General features: G+C 44.3%; 2 protein-coding genes across 6 annotated transcripts in view; both read left to right on the forward strand.

Moving 5' to 3' along the window:
* Positions 1 to 15,876, forward strand: part of GPA33 (glycoprotein A33) — a 208,447-nt gene that overhangs the window by 79,975 nt on the left and 112,596 nt on the right. The window lies entirely within an intron of this gene.
* The window catches only part of ILDR2 (immunoglobulin like domain containing receptor 2), a 52,557-nt gene continuing 43,851 nt past the window's right edge, over positions 7,171 to 15,876 (forward strand). For 4 of the 5 annotated variants that reach the window (XM_050958610.1, XM_050958618.1, XM_050958625.1 and 1 more), the window contains exon 1: positions 7,172 to 7,769. In XM_050958610.1, the coding sequence (XP_050814567.1) occupies positions 7,724 to 7,769 (46 nt within the window). In that variant the 5' untranslated portion in view covers positions 7,172 to 7,723. Of the gene's footprint in view, positions 7,770 to 15,876 lie in introns of all 5 variants that reach the window. The other variant, XM_050958601.1, reaches the window with a different exon arrangement.

Raw genomic sequence — 15,876 nt, forward strand, 5'->3', positions numbered from 1 at the left:
GATGCATGACCCTGCAAGCCCACCCACCACAAACACATACACACAGGTGGAATTCCAACTGACTATAGGGAGCACTCAGACAGTGAGGCTCTGGGCTCTCACCCAAAGATGACAGCTCTTTAAGAATTTTGTTTTCTCCTTCTCCCTCAACACAACACACATACTCTTCCCTTTAAAGTCTTTATACTCCCCCCATTCACATTTTAACTCTGATTAAAATACAGAAACAATGCAATCAATATTGTTTTGATCGTTTTCTCTCACGTTGGAGGGCAGAGTGAGCTGCTCCCACATTGTGCTACTAATTTCTTCCTCTGTCAAAAGCTTGTGCCCTCCATTTGCCAAAATGGAATGAAATCTCAGAGTCCTATTGGACTCATTGCTAATCCTAGCCATGTATGTAACAACAATAAAAGACATTACCTCACCCACCTTGTCTCTCTAGAGATAAATGCTTTCTTCCACTTCCAGCTCACTAGGATGCTGTGCCTCTTCATCTGAGTTGAGGATCTGTCTAATCACAATGATCCATTCATTCATCACCTTCAGATTGAATAATTGCATCTTGCTATATTTTGAGGCTGAAGGTGGAGGCTACCATGTAGGGCCAGATCTTTGTCCCGGTTAAGTGTGCTTTGCCCTACTGCAGCCACTGGCATAGGGGGTGTGATCAGTGTGTCCTTGCACAGTGATATGTGGCTGATTTCCTTTTGGGGGCCATTGCAGATGGCACAATTTAGAGCCTCCTCGAGGCCTGGATCTGTACTTGGCAGCTAGAGCACTAGGGGCTATTCTATGTTGGTATGGGCCTTTTTTAATGTATTGCTTGTTTTTATTTTATATCAGGGAGCCAGGTATTTTTGTGATGAGCAGTGCCTGAGCACCTCAAATCATTATGTAAATTACATCAAAACAGGCTTAATTTTGTATCTTTTTTAACCCTTTAACTGCTGTGGAAAACTACCTATATTCTGGTTTAGTCCCTGGTACATCAACACTAAATAGCTAGAGAAGGAGTAAAGGAAAGAGACCTGTGCACAGAGCACATTTTTTCATCCAACAAGGCTATGTCTTTCACAAGATTCTGCTATATTATTGTAAGTGTGTTGTATCAATCAAACAAGGTACTAACAACTTCAACAGGACTTTATTTTTACAGTGGCATCCTCTGTAATTCTCACTCAGCCTCCTCAACTCCTCCCCCCTCCTTCCTGTTTCCTGTCCTTTCAGACTCCCAACAGCCAGTGCTCCCAGTTCTAATAATTACAAGCACATCTAAACAACACAAAGTGTTGTTGCAACTAGTGCATTTTTGCATGTTCATTTCACTTCCTCTCTGAGTACATACTGTTCTGTCTGCAACCTTGCCTTGACAACCTTGTTTCTAAGAGGATGATGCCTGTCAGAAATCTCAGGGCAGGGAGTGCTAGCCACTCATGGACAAACCTTCTTCCTAGGGACAAATTAAAAATAATATGATGTGGATAATTAATAAAGATGGCTCCAAAAATGACACTCCTTAGGATGGAGGTGTGACTGGAAAATAACATTCACAAGCAGCTCAGGGAAAAGGGTGTTTCTGGAGAAAAATTGGAGGCAGTGGATCATCGTCAGGGTGTCTGATCATCAGACATCTTCCCCACTGTCCTGTATAGCTGACTGCAGGAGTTCACACCATTTAACAATTCACTTCTTTGCCTGTTAATTTCAACTATACATAGATATGAATCTGCACTGCCTGCAGTTCTTACTATACCCACACACTTTCATAAAACTCTTTCTGCTCCTCTGTTGCAATTACACATACACCAGAGTTTTTATATCCTGCATTGATATTGTGTGGCTTGAGTACAATGAAAAATAATGTCAACAAATATTGTACTGGGAGCAGCCATCTTATGTCCATATGTCTGTGGAGAAAAACAACTCACAGCTGTATTGCTGATCTGCAGCTAGTATGTTATTTTAGGTGATAATCTTAAATTCCCACCTGAACAGCAGCAAAGAATCACTATGACTGAGGCATCTGAGAAAGAACTACAGGAAGGGCGGGATGGGGAAGTTAATACAGAAAGGTAACTGAGTGATTTTGAACTACCCACCAAAGAGAGTGAATTAAAAAAAAATCATATTATAAAATAGGGTGACCAGATGTCCCGATTTTATAGGGACAGTCCCGGTTTTTGGGTCTTTTTCTTATATAGGCTCCTATTACCCCCCACCCCCTGTCCCGATTTTTCACATTTGCTATCTGGTCACCTTATTATAAAATCTATGGTCTATTGTGCTGAGAATGTAGAGGTTTTCCACTGAATATATTGAATGCTTTGTTACTGCAAATGGCATACTTGGGAAACAGATTTGGTGTATCCACAGTACGCTCTCTCCTGAGTTTGATGAGAAGTAAAAACATAACACTATTATGCCATCAGGTGCAGCCAGACAGCCCAGGAACAAAAATGTATACAAAGATGGTGCATGTACTTGAGTAACATTTTGCTGTGAAGCTACCAATAATCAAGGAGAGATTCCAATTTAATAGAAGAAACCAAGAAAAGGGAGAAAGTTTCACAGTTTATGGCTGTCTGAACAGTGTGACTCTGATGGTGTATTAAATAACACATTTCATGACATGCCAGTCTCTAGTCTACATACTGAAGAAATATAGCATTGTCTACTGGTGTAATTTGACCTCACATCCCAGAAGACTGTTGAAATATCAGTTTCTATGGAAATTGCTGCAAGGAGAATCTGAAGGGTTGAACAGATGTGCAAAAGGGCATAAGAAAACTATGGAATTTCCAACCAAAATGTCAAGTTTTCAGGAATGTTACCAGAAGTGAAGTGCTGATGTAAAGATGTCAGATGCCAGCCATGTGTTAAAAAGAGCTATGTAGAATGTGTCTGTAACCAGAAGAAATGACTGCTAGAAAGACTGGTATTGGAGAATGAGGAAGGCGTGTGTGTGTGTGTGTGTGTGTGTGTGTGTGTGTGTGTGTGTGTGTGTGTGTGTGTGTGTGTGTGTGTGTGTGTGTGTGTGTGTGTGTGTGTGTGTGTGTGTGTGTGTGTGTGTGTGTGTGGAGTGGGGGTGGAAATGGCTAATGAGGGTTAGTACACCAGTACACCATGGGACTCAGAAAATAAATGAGCTTGTATATAGTCATTAATGTTCACATGACTTTGGGTGACTCCATTACTGAAAGGATAGCCATTTCAGATAGAGTTGCAGTATATTTTTGTAGCAGATATGGTGTATCATAGCGTGGCATTCTTCCACCTAAATTTATCAGAATTGTGTTGGGGACAGGCACAGGGGAATTAATTAGTCGTCAGTATGGGGGACTAGAGCAAGCAAGGTAGAATTCTATGGCTTAAATTGCCACTGTTTGTAATGAATACTGAGAAACCATACGTGCTGGGCTGGGCTTGAAAAGGTCCTGCTAATTATTCAGAAACTCATACAATGATGAAAAGTGAAACAGGCCTAACTGCAATGTGGTAGAAACATGCTTCTGTTTTAGAGTTGCCATGGTTTTCGACCAGAACGCCCAGTTGAAAAGGGACCCTGGTGGCTCCAGTCAGCACTGATGCCTGGGTTGCTAAAAGTCCAGTCAGTGGGGCTAAGGCCCTGCCCTGGATCCACAGAGCTCCAAAAGCAGCTGGCATGTCTGGCTCCTAGGTGCAAGGGCAGCCACAGGGGCTCTGCATGCTGCCCTCACCCCAAGCGCCAGCTCCACAACTGCTACTGGTCGGGAACCGCAGCCAAGGAGATTTACGGGGGTGGGAGAGAGGCAGCACCTGCAGGTGCAGGCAGTGCGCAGAGGCCCCTGGCCACCCTTGTGCCTAGGAGCCAGACATGCTGGCAGCTTCCGAGAACCACCTGAAGTAAGCACCACTCAGCCAGAGTCTGCACCCCGAGCCCCCTTCCACACCCCAACCCCCTGCCCTAGGTCAGAACCCCCTCCCACACCCTAACTCTCTCCTGGAGTCCTCACCCCCCACCCCTCCTGCATCCCAACCCCCTGCCCCAGCCCTGAGCCCCTTCCTGTACCCTGAAATCCTCATTTCCAGCCCCATCCTGGGACCTGCACCTCCCACACCCCAGCCCCCTGCCTCAGCCCAGTGAAAGTGAGTGAGGGTGGGGGAGAGCGAGCAATGGAGGGAGGGGGGATGGAAGGGGCAAGGCAAGGGGCAATGCAAGGGTATTTGATTTTGTGCGATTAGAAAGTTGGCAACCCTATTCTGTTTTCAAAAACTGGACAAAATTAAAGTCATCACTGAAAAGTTAACTATTAAGCCAGACAGCTAGCCTAAAAGTTTCAAGGGGAAGATAATACCACAGACATTCAGATCAAAGGTCTAAGCAAATCTGGAACATTAGCTAAAGGAGGGGTATTGTCATCTGTCATGCATAATGAATTAGCATTTCCTGTCTGGTGAAAAAGGATTGCACCATCCAAATATGTGGACATTTCAAAGTGACTATAAATCCAATGTTGCATCCAAAACAATAACACTTCCTTGTATTGAAAATCTCTTTCCTTCCTTAGTTGAGAGTCAAAAGTTTATCCAAACTGACTTATGCCAAGCTTACTTGAAAATACTGGTGAAGGAAAAAAAATTCAGGAGTGGCTAACACCAGTGATACATAAGAGTTTGTACTGATCCCAGTGTTTATCACCAGAGAGAACGTCAACAACAGCCTTGTTCCAAGGGGCTATGGATCGGGGGTGAAATCTTGGTCTCATGAAGTCAATGGGAGCTTTTCTATTTAATTCAATGGGGCCAGAATTTCACCACAGATTTTGAGAGGATTGTCAGGAGTACAGTGAATGGAAAGTGGCTGGAAAAAAAGCTGATGTCAGTCAACCTAGATCCATTTACTTCAGTGGAACTCCACTAATTTACACTAGACGGGGTGTGGCCCTGAATGAAAAATTCCACTCCATTTCCTTCTGTGTGCATGCACAGAGGCAACAGAACTCTGAGAGATAGTATACTTAATGAGAAATTCTATTCAAAGTACATAGAATTTTAAACTCTAGGGCAGAGACTTTTTGTTACGTGTACATGTACAGTGCTTAGCACAATGGGCCACAATCCTTAATGGGGGATTCTAGGCACTATTACGATAATTAACTAAATAATAATAAGACCATGTAATTAATTAATCACAGGATAAAAACAAGCATACACGTGCAAAGTACATTTTTAAAATCCCTATCATTCAACTAACTCTAAATGGATTTCTAATGGACCATCAAAAGACACACCTGCTGCCTAGAGATTATCTCTCAGCCTAATTTCACATTCCTACCACCTTAACTGAGGCAGTAGAGCTGTTCCAATAAATGTTACAAAACATATTTCATCATGGCAAATGTGTATTTTTTTCATACTGAAAACTGACTGAACTATTTTTGTTCAAACTATTTTTTTTAAAAAGGGCCTTCTTGCCATGAACAAAGGTAGAACATTTCAGTCTGAAAGGCAAACATAGGTGGAGTTTATATGCAATTAGAAAATGCCCTTTAGAATGGAAATGCTAATGCAATCCTAACTACTGGCATTGCAATGCACTATGTTTATAGTACAGTGTACAGTCCAGTACTGTCCCAAGTTTTGGACCTGATGTGGCATAGGAAAATCAGAATACTTTATATCTGAAGATCCAGAATAGGACAAAGTTGAAGGCCACTCCCTTCTCTGATGTGGTTCATCAGCATCTACAGATTCAAAGTCTTAGTAAAAAAAATCTAGCCCTTATGATTATGAAGAAAAACTTCCAAATGTCAGCAAAGTGCAAACTGAAACTGTGCTGACTCGGCTGCAAACAGTAATCTGTAAACTGCAAGGTGCTGAGCACTGATCCAGCAAAGCACTTAAGCCCACGCTTAACTTCAAACATATAAATGGTCCCACTGACTATACCACCCTCTTCAGCTGTCACAGAAAGTTCAAGAGCCTTAGGTACTAAATGTGTGAATGAGGCACTTGTTTTTTTTGCTACAACTCTTCTATTTCAGAGCCACTTTCATCTTCAATGTTAGTAAATGATCTTCTTTCATCTTCTGCTTCCACACCAGTAATGATTTCACTCAGAAGTCTTTTTCTATACTATATCATGCTGTAATGAAAACCTAGAACTCCACAACCCAGATATCATGCAGTGAGAGCTAGAAGACGTCCTGATCATCTGAAATTATAGTTTGGTGCCACCTTAAAGACTAACAGATTTATTTGGGCAGAATTTTTCGTGGATAAAAAACCCACTTCTTCAGATGCACTTCTTCAAATCTGTTAGCCTTTAAGATGCCACTGGACTCCTTGTTGTTTTTGTGGATACAGACTAACACTGCTACCCCTCTGATACTTGAAATTATAGTTGTTAGTCACAACACTATGTTTTGGGTGAGAATTCACAGGGTTTTAGTACAGTAATCACTTATTTTCTAGTTTATACATTTTGTTAATTAAGGGGAGAAATATGTGTAGGGTTGGTATTTTGTGTGGCTTGGTATAACATAAGGTGTGCAATTTAATGGGCAGATTTTCAAAGTTGTGCATGTAGCACATGCAGCACATTTAATTTTGTATGCACAATTATCACAACTGTGAATGTAATATGAATAATTAAGCATATAAGCAGCTGGTTGGGTGCACAGTAGGCCCATTAAACATGCTGCTGAATTGCAGCAATTGCACATGGACATTAAATGTGCTTGATTGTTTGCAGACCTTTTTTAAAAATCAAACCAGAGTCTACCTTAAAATCGACCTTCAATTGGTGGCAGCCAACTTACATCTGTCTCTGTGTACAGGAAGATAGATGAATAAAACAAGAGCTTTCTTAATGATGTGCAGCTGGCATGTTACTGAATTTTATTTATTTCAGCGTCTACTTAAGTTTGTAAGTTAATACATTTCAATTACACACATACACACCATACAACATTGTGTGTGTGCACCCCTCAGTTCTAGCCATAAATACAATGCTGTTTGCGTTCTCCTCTGTTCTAGCTTGGTTCATACATACACAATGCTGTTCCCTCCATGGTGTGTAGGCAGGCACAGTGCTCCTTGATTCCTGTTATATACAGATGCATTCTATGCACCGCAGTTCTATTTTCATGCATGCATTCTCTGCACCTTAGATCTAGTTTATCGCACACACACACACAGCCTCTCTCCTCAGCTTGCTCTTCTCTGTCTCTCACCCACTGTCTCGCTCTCTGCCCCAGACACTGGATTGCTCAGTGATGAACTCTGTTTTGCTCCTGGACAGCTTCAATGGACAGCCATGTGATTTAGAAACTCCAGTTACCACTGGAGCCTGCAGTACAGGGGGGTAAAAGGAGGAGGAGTGGAGCAAAAAGAGAAAAAAAGAGCTTTCCTTCGGTTTGGGTTCAGTCTGTGGAAATATAGCTCGCTAAAGAGAGGTTTCCAATCTTATCTGAGATTGATCTGGAGGCCACTGGGGGAGTGGAAACCTGAGACCTGAAAGTATATTTCCTTTCGTCCCCAACGCAGTGGTAGCTTCCATTCAGAAGTCTCTCCGATTCACACACTGGGTGGCTGCTGAGTCCCGCAGATAACGGGGAAGGGAATACTTAGGTGCCAGTTGATTCATACCAGGAGGGCTCTTTATTTATTTTTTTTTTTGTGGTTCCAGTTACCCCCCTTCCCCGTCTGTCTTTCTTTCCTGCATGGAAAGACAAGGACGATGGATGGATTCTTGGTAGGATGGATCGTTCTGCTGTGGGTAACAGGTAAGGGTTTGCCTACCACAAAGAGTAATAACTTTTTGGATTCCATGGGGTGCCGATTGTGTCTTTTCCTGGAGCCTGTGTGTGAAAGTCCTTGGCGACGCGGTGCAGTGGTCAGGGGAGGGTTACATCTGGTGATGATGTGAGTGAGAGACATGCAGAGAAATGCAGGGAGAATGTGTGTTTGTCTCAGTTAGCAAAGTCTGGTGTGTTGTTTATCAGGGTCATGGAAGTTAGAGGCAGGAATGCATTGCTGGGTCACAGTCAGTGCTGCTCCCTGCCAGTTCTCTCTTTTACACATTCCCTCCCACCCCCAGCCTTCTCCCTCCCAACTTCAGCATGAAATTCGAATGCAGCTGGGCTTTGGGTGTAGGGTGTTGGAGAATGTATCAGGAGAACTGGGGTGATCACGTCCCGCTGGAAAAACCTGGGGGAGTCCTCACTGATATTTTGGCAGTGGTTTGTATTCTTTGGCCAAAATCCACTTTTTGAATAGTCCCTTGGGGGCCTATAGGAGGACAGATAGAGGTGATCAGCAATATCTATGGGGAGAAGGCTTCTGATATCCTGAAAGCCCCACTGCATGCCCCCAAAAGATAGTGTTCACAGAGATTTGGGGCCTAACGGTTAGACTGTGGTCCTAACACTGCAATGGTGCATGGCTAATTGGTCAGGGTGGCAGCTCTCTGCCTTTGAGGTGAGTGGGCCAGGGAGGTATTGCTCTCTTTCTGCTTCCTCCTGGCTAGGGGACATTGGTTGCTCCCAACTTCCTTCTTCCTCCCAGGGTGGCATCACCTTTCTCTCAGGTTGGTATTGCTTTTGCTGCATCCCTCTCCCCACCTCATTTTGAGCTGAGAGAATGAGAGGGAGATTGCTCCCTACCAGACAGTGTCAGATTGAGAAATTCCCTCTGACGTTCCCTGTCTGATAACTTTGGGTCTGATGTGTGTGGCTGGGACCAGAGCGACGCTCAGGCACTTGTGTCCTAGGGTGCTGACAACAGTGCCACTACAGATGACTGTTAACTGAGGTGAGCAGGAATTGGGGTGTTTGATGGCAGAGGATTGCCTCAGTGGGTTGGTGTGTGGGAGTATGAAAGGAAGGTACTGGGCTTTGGAGAGGAGACAGTGTGAACCCAGAGGAACAGATTGTCCTTGGCTGTTGTGCCAGAGGGATAGCACAAGGAGCCTTTGCTCCCTGTGGACACACCCACACTAGGGCCAGGAACAATTGTAGGAACTGCTCCCTTCCGGCGCTCCTGGCAGCACACACCAGTCCAAAGGGGTGTGAAGGAGGCAAGGCCATGTCCACCCTCTGCATTGGCTCATGGAGGGGTCCAGGCCTGCTGTAGGGGACACCCAAAGACGGGATAGCCTGCATGCTTCTTTTATGAACTGGGGAGGGACTATGACTGCACAAGCCCTCTCCCAACTTCTCATGGGATGGGTGACTCTTGCTTGTCCTCCTCAGGGCAGTACTTAGTTGGCACAGTTTAGCCTACAAAGAGCCAATAGGAAACAGAACCTGAGAGCAAAGGGGGGGCTCGAGAAGGGGCAGGGAAATGGGCAAGGGGAGAAACAGACAACAAAGAACAGACTGAAAATAGGGCTAGAAACAAAGGCAAGTTAGGGAAGGAAAGGAGAAGGGAGAAACAGCAGGATAAGACTAAACAAATAGTCACATAACAAGCCATGGAGGAATAGCAGCTCCTTGTCAGTCACAGGTAGGAGGTGCTGCCTCTCAAGGAGCCAGGGCAGGCAAAGGCAACTGCAGGAGTTGTAGGGAAAGGCCACCGTTGCCTTCCCACTCCTACCCAGATTCAGGATTCAGACAGCAAAATCAGCCTCTCCTTACAGCACCTTTCTCTCCGTCACTCGCCCACCTTCCGTCCCTTCCCCCTCCTTTTTCATTCTGAGTCACTTCAGTGCCAGTGCTTCCTACAGCTCCCTACCACGTCTCCATTGCATCAGTTGGGACTTAGGCAGTTTCAAATCCTCCACCTCCTCCTCTCAGCTGCTGCCGTAGTTTAACATTTCGGTATGTGGGTTTAGAGCTCCTGCATTTCCAAAATTACCACTACACTAGTGCCTGCCTTCTTACAGTGGGGTACTGATATCTGGCCCCCCACCATGCCCGGCCTGGTAGTTAACAACAAGGTATTAAATTTCCTCCCTTCTAAAAGAACTTTCTATCTGGGCATGATCTGCTGGCCAACACCATGGAATAGATACATTTCCCCTTTCTAAAGGACCTGCAGATCAGGATATTCCAGCTGCTACCATAAGAGTTTGCTGATATTTCTTCCTTCTCAAGGAGCTCCAGATCAGGACATTCCCAATGATCTAACACAGGGCAATTGACAAACTTCCCTTTTTTAAAGGAGCTTTTAAAGGGCACTGACTGCAGTTTGGAGCAAGTGAGACTGGTATGGGGAACAAGAGTTACTACTGCAGTAAGACGGCCTTCCAAGCTTGTCTGGTGCTTGATTTTCAGGATGCTACTGATTGGCGCTGACTGCCAGTAGACAAAGGCCTCAAAACAGGCAACAGGTTAGCAGTTGCTGGTTGACCAGTGGATTGAGGGCATCCTTTGTTTCTGAGCTGGACTCTGTGAATGAGTTCAATATCAGCTTTCTTCCCTCCTGCCCTCTATCCACTCACTGTCTCCCAGTGTTTGTGCAGGTCCTGTGTGTCTCCTCTCAGTAGGGACAAAGCAAAGGGATGTGTGTGGGGGGGCGGGGGGGAGGGAGGGAGAGACTGACTGATTGACAAACACGGATGCAGGCTTCAGTTCTCCCCACTGGCCAAGCAGAGGAATTAAAGGTCTGTATCAAAGTAAGGAATTCCAATTCTGCCAAATCAGCAAATTAATTCTCTGGAAAAAGAGAGTGGGAGTGGGGGAAAGAGAGAGAAGAGCAAACGAAAGAGCGGGTGAGACAGAGGAAGCAGAGAGACAAACATAAGAGAGAAACAGATTCTCGCCCCCTCTACTCCCCACCTCCTTCCTTTAGGTGGGCTGAGAAATTTCAAATCAGTACTCACAGTTCCTTTCCTCCCAGCAGCTAATTCCTCTCTGTCCTTTGTCTGCTTTTGATTTTCGGCCCCTGCATTCATCTTTTGTTTGGTTCTGTGCATTGTGATTTCTTACTGCAATTTCAAAAAATCCTGTGTCAATTCCAGTGGGTATGGTTGGCTTTTTCCTGCCCCCAAGTGCCTGAAAGCTGGTGTTTTAGTGACAGCATTGAAAGAATAAAGGGCTGTTTCTTGTTTATTCTTTGCCTGACGGTGGTAGTGAGGATATTCTCCCCACATTCTGGAAGGGCAAGTACAATTTGTTGAATACCTTTGAGCTCATTAGCAAGTTTGGCCCAGGTACTGTAAACCTGCTGGCTGTCACTGGGTTATGGAGTTAGCATCCTGCAGTCAGATTTGTGTCTTTTATGGTTTTAAGTGAATTTGGTGCTGATGAAAGGTTCAGCCTTGGAGACTGAGGTCCTCCCTTTATCTATGGAACAGGCATGACATGGGCAGCAACTGAGCAAAGGGACTACGTCTAGGAGAGTGTCCAAACTAAGTACACCGCTACTCGATATAACATCACCTGATATAACATGAATTTGGATATAACGCAGTAAAGCAGTGCTCTGGGGGGGCGGGGCTGCGCACTCTGGTGGATCAAAGCAAGTTCAATATAACATGGTTTCACCTATAACGCAGTAAGATTTTTTGGCTCCCAAGGACAGCATTATATCGAGTTAGAGGTGTACTTGATCTTCAGCTCCCTGTAAGATCACTGCACTGCTGTCCTTTAATGCTACCCTCAGGGGCAGCTCTAGACATTTTGCTGCCCCAAGCATGGCAGGCAGGCTGCCTTCGGCGGCGGGTCCGCTGATCCCGCAGCTTCGGCGGACCTCCCGCAGGCATGCCTGCAGGAGGTCCGCCGAAGCTGCGGGACCAGCAGACCCTCCACAGGCATGCCTGCGGGAGATCTGAAGCTGCGGACCAGCGGACCCTCCACAGGCAAGCCGCTGAAGTCAGCCTGCCTGCCGCCCTCAAGGCGACTGACAGAGCGCCCCCAGTGGCTTGCCGCCCCAAGCACGCGCTTGGCGTGCTGGTGCTTGGAGCCGCTCCGGGCTACCCTACAAGGACAGTGGAGGATTCCCCTAACATGGAGGAATCCTTGGATGGTATAAAGCCACCATTAGCTGGCTTTACTCCTTCTGCTTCTCCAAACCCAGCTGGGTGGGTGTGCTAGGGCTGGAGGGGGCAGTGCTGGATTGGCCATAAGGGAACTGCTCTAGCTGCTGTAAGTTAGAACAGCACTCTAGCCAGCTTTGCCTTTCCCCACTCAGCTGTGCCAAGCATGAGCTAGGTGCAGCTGGGTACTGACCTGTGTACATTTTCTTATCTATTATTCCCAATGGGTTGCATGTGAGTGGTGCTAGCACTGGTGGAAAACACTAGTGCACTCTAGAGCTCTGTCAGAATAGCAGTCGTGGATGGCCTATTCAGTTCTCAGGCTCCTGGTTGGCACTAACATTTATTGGCAATTCTGAAAGTGGTTTCTGTGATGTAGGGTTGCCAACATTGTATTTCAGAAACAAGGGACTGTTTTCTTAGCAGCCTCACCTCTCCCTCTTCCTGATATTATCATTATTAATAATAATAATTAATAATAAGCACCACTCACCTACATTCATCAAGGGTATTTCTTGCTGCTTTTTGCAGCACTCAGAAACTCCCAATCTTGCTGAACAGAGATGAAAAAATAAAGGACATCTGTTGTAATAAGGGACTGTTGGGAAGCCTACTGTGATGGTGAGCTGAGACCACATAGCAGATGCCATGAAACTACTATAAGATGGTAGTGACTTTCAGTCAGTAATGGGATGGGTGGTATCTGATCCCGTGAGTAGACCTGTATTAATATTTTACTTGAACATATAACCGTGGGTTTGAGGAAGATAACAAAGGAACAGCAGCGTGAAGTAATCAGGAGTGAATGTCACATGATTCTGAGAGTTTAATGAGGTGGGTGAATTATTGATGAGAGGGTGACCCCTGGTGGATCCCTGACTCTTGTAAAAGGCCTGGGATAATCCCAAACATTGCAGGGATTGTTCAAGCTCGTGCTGCAGTGCAACCCTCCAGTTAAGTCAAGAGCATGGAGTATCTATGGAGCCACATCAGAGTGAATGGGGAAGATCAAGGAAAGGCCAGGTCTACTGCCATTTGTTAGGCTGAAGAATCCAGATTAGATTCTAGGCCGAGTGATTTCATAGTGGGGTTCCATGGACTGGGTCTCATGATTTACACAGTTTGTGCCTTCTTCTGCCCACCTTTCCTTCTTTAGCTTGTGAGTTTAGGGGTGATTTGGGTGTGGCTCTCACTTTGTCCATGGAATAGGTACAGCAGCAATACATGCTTCCCCACACTACTCCACCAGTGTACCTCAGATCTGGCCTGGAGGGTCACCTCTAGAGCTAAAAGTATTGTTCAGTCTCTATGGCCTATTCAAACTTTGGTCTCTTGCTAACTAACAAGGTTGACAATTATTGCCCATAGTAAGAACAACAGTCCACTGGGGAGTGGACGGGGGCCACAGTTCATTTCTCATAAGTCACTGTTGTGGAAAAATTACCACATGTTGTGTTTGGATCAGAACAGCCCTAAAGCTCCTTTACAATCCAGCTGCTCTGCTCTAATACAGGAACACAGAAGCTTATATAGATTAAAACCACATCTAGTCAGGCACACTTCCTCATTAATACTTTTTCTTTATTAGGAATACAGCAAAAACAAGCTTTTCCTGTTATTCACAGCTTGTTTTTCTGAAGCTTATATTTCTTAAGATTTGCTGTTGCAATTGTGTCACTTGTAATTTTTCTTTTTCTTTCTCCTGCTGCTCTTTGACCATGTACACACAGCCTGACCAGACTTTAGCACGTACATAGTTTTCTTGACCAGAGTTTAGGCCTACTAAATTTTCGTTTACAGTCACGTACCAGCCACCAATCAGATAGCAATGACTTTTGGAAGGTACTTAATTGGGCTGGATTCAAACCAGCAATTAAGAGGTGAAAGTCTCTATATAACATTCCAAATCCCTTTAGTTATGTACTCACTGGCTCTCATCTTCTTTACACATAGAATTTTAAGGCCAGAAGGGACCATTGTGCTCATCTAGTCTGATCTGCACATTGCAGGCCACAGAAACTCACCCACCCACTCCTGTAATACACACCTAGCCTGTGGCTGAGTTACTGAAGGCCTCAAATCATGATTTAAAGACGTCAAGTTACAGAGAGTTCACCATTTACACTAGTGCACACCAGTAGGTGACCCATGCCCCAGGCTGCAGAGGAAGGTGAAAAAAAAATACCAACTTGTCTTTGTCAAGCTGACTTGGGAAAAATTCTTCCTAACCCCAAATATGGCCGCAGTTTGACCTTGAACATGTGGGTGAGACCCACCAGCCAGATACCTGGAAAAAAATTCTCTGTAGTAACTCAGAGCCCTCCCCATCTAGTGTCTCATCTTCGGCCCTTGAAGATATTTACTAATAGCAGTTGCAGGCCATATGCCATTGTAAGTAATCTCATTATAATATCCCCTCCATTAACCTATCAAGCTCAGTCTTGAAACCAGTTAAGTTTTTTGTCCTCACTGCTCGCCTTGCAAGGCTGTTCGAGAACTTCACTCCTCTGATGATTAGAAACTCTTGTCTAATTTCAGACATAAACTTATTGATGGCCAGTTTATATCCATTTGTTCTTGTGCCAACATTGGCCCTTAACTTAAATAATTCCTCTTCCTCCCTGGTGTTTATCCCTCTGATGTATTTGTAGAGAGCAATTATATCTCCCCTCAGCCTTCATTCTGTTAGGCTAAATAAGTCAAGCTCCTTAAGTCTCCCCTCATAAGGTAGGTTTTCCATTCCTCTGAACATCCTAGTAGCTCTTCTTTGTATCAGTTCCAGTTTGAATTCATCTTCCTTAAACATTATTCCAGATGATGCCTTATCAGTGCCTTGTATAATGGTAATAATGGTCCTCTATTTCTACTGGAAATACACCCTAATACATTTTAGGCTTACATTAGCCTTATTCACAGCTCAGAGTTATTCTGTGATCAACCAGTACACCAAGGTCTTTCTCATCATCTGTTGCTTCAAAATGAATCATCCCCTACTTATAGCAAAAATTCTTGTGGTTAGTCCCTAAGTGCATGATCTTGCACTTTGCACTATTAAATTTCACCCCATTTCTATTACTCAAGTTTTCACGGTTGTTCAAATCTTCTTGCATGATATTCTGGTCCTTCTCTTTGTTGGCAGTACCTACCAACTTTATGCTATCTGCAAATTTTATTTGCACACTCCCACTTTTTGTGCCAAGGTAGTAATGACAATGTTAAATAAAATTGGTCCCAAGACCGATCTTTGAGGAATTCCACTAGTAACCTCCCTTCAGCCTGACAGTTCACCTTGCAGCATGACTCATTGTAGTCTCCCCTTCAACCAGTTCCTTAACCACCTTTTGATTCTCATATTCATCTGCATCTTCCCCAATGTAACTAATATTTCCCATGTGGAGCTGTATCAAATGCTTTATTAAAATTCAAGTTATCTTCTCAGAGAAAGAGCTCAGGTTGTCTGGCACTATTTGCCTTTTGTAACACCATGTTGTATATGATCTCAATTAATGTTTACCTCTATGTCCTTAACCACTCTCTCTTTCAACATTTGTTCTAAAACCTTGCACACATTTGAGATCAAACTAACTGGCTTATAATTTCCCAGTTCACTTTTTCCCCCTTTCTTAAATATAGGAATTATATTTGCAAACCTCCAGTCATAGGGTATGACAGATTCCTTAAAAATCCTTGCTATTGAGCTTGCAATTTCATGTGCCAATTCCTTTAATATTGTTGGATGGAGATTATCCAGGCCCTCAGTTTGGTCTCATTAAGCAGTTTGTGTTTGGCTTCCATCTTAGATGTGGTAATTTATACTTCCATATCCTTTTTCCCACTAACCACCCTGCCACTGTCAACAAGCTCCTCGTTAACATTATTAAAAATGGAGGAAAAGTATTTGTTTAAGCAGTAGG

The sequence above is a fragment of the Gopherus flavomarginatus genome, chromosome 1 (genome assembly GCF_025201925.1).
Source record: "Gopherus flavomarginatus isolate rGopFla2 chromosome 1, rGopFla2.mat.asm, whole genome shotgun sequence".
Lineage (NCBI taxonomy): Eukaryota > Metazoa > Chordata > Testudines > Testudinidae > Gopherus > Gopherus flavomarginatus.